Source organism: Abrus precatorius, unplaced genomic scaffold (assembly GCF_003935025.1).
Source record: "Abrus precatorius isolate BTA unplaced genomic scaffold, Abrus_2018 Scaffold2, whole genome shotgun sequence".
Taxonomy (NCBI): domain Eukaryota; kingdom Viridiplantae; phylum Streptophyta; class Magnoliopsida; order Fabales; family Fabaceae; genus Abrus; species Abrus precatorius.
The window spans coordinates 1,634,209-1,635,317 of record NW_020874362.1 but is presented as its reverse complement, the minus strand read 5'-3'; the positions used below and the strand labels follow the sequence as shown (position 1 = coordinate 1,635,317).

Sequence of the window (1,109 nt, the reverse complement as noted above, 5' to 3'; positions counted from 1 at the left end):
AGCACTGCTAACATACACCTCATTGCTTTCATAAACTAAAATACATCCACCTTTTACCATTTTTTACATTATCAATTTAGATTTTTCAAGTCTAATTATCCATCCCCCTTCTCAGTTTCAGATGCAAATCCCTGCAATCAAGTTAGCTATTTACATTAAAAAAATACAGTAAAATTTTAAAATTGGAGCAACTGCACACAATCCACATGCTCCGGCAACCTACCAGCGATTACATGACCCTTCTCTTTGTAGAGTAAAACAGATAGAGAGAATGGAAGAAAACTGGAAGGAATCAGACTTTTATTGAATCCAAATGAAAAGCTGATGCAAAGCCTTAACAGAAGTTAAATAGAATTCAAATTGAGCCAACGGCTTCTAAAAGATATGAGCACTGTCACACTTAAAGAAATTCTTTTCCGTGAACGTTCTTCGTCAAATACTTGTCAGCTAATTCGTCCAGAGTCATATCAGCAAACTGGTTCAACCCAAGTCTGTATGAGTGGTTTCGAGTATTCTGTTCATTTATGTATCTCAAATTGTCCTTAAAAATTTGAAACCTTTTCTCCTTCTCTTCCGACCCATTATATACCTTTCCGTGCTTCACTAACCACTCCTCGAATATAGCACTCACCTCTTTCGCCTTCTCCTCCTCCTTCTTCTCGTTCTTCACCAACCCTCTTCTCAACCTGCGTGAGATGCTGTAGGAGCGAATGGGGGTGGAGAGGAAGGGTTCTTGGACGATGTTGGGGTGTAATTTGTGCGATTTAAGGATGTCTGATAAGCGGTTGGATTTGGAGAGGCGGCGAACCATGGACTCCGGTGCATAGCGAGGGGTGAGGGGGAATGAGTAGTGTTTGGAGAGAGCGCACCGGATTGAGATTGCCGCTCGGAGCATTTTTAGGGTTCGGCATCGGAGACGTATAGAATATTAGGAAATTGGAAAGGGTGTGTCAATATATTAGAGGAAATTTCTTCGAGAAACAATAGTTTTATATTAAAAATATGTAAATTAAAAAAATAATTATGTAACATACAAAATAATAATAATTATTAATTTTATATTAAGAGATAATAAGATTAATAATTTATATAATATATATATATATATA

General features: G+C 37.1%; 1 protein-coding gene across 1 annotated transcript; it reads right to left on the bottom strand.

The window, feature by feature from the left end:
• Window positions 1-400: 400 nt before the first annotated feature.
• LOC113858158 (P34 probable thiol protease-like) lies at window positions 401-895 on the bottom strand. The gene has a single exon (XM_027490656.1). It carries the CDS (start codon window positions 893-895, stop codon window positions 401-403), a length of 495 nt encoding a protein of 164 aa, XP_027346457.1.
• Window positions 896-1,109: the final 214 nt, after the last annotated feature.

Bases quoted from the DNA above. Each gene is read 5' to 3' on its own strand.
- LOC113858158 (XM_027490656.1), bottom strand. From the start codon at position 895: ATGCTCCGAGCGGCAATCTCAATCCGGTGCGCTCTCTCCAAACACTAC.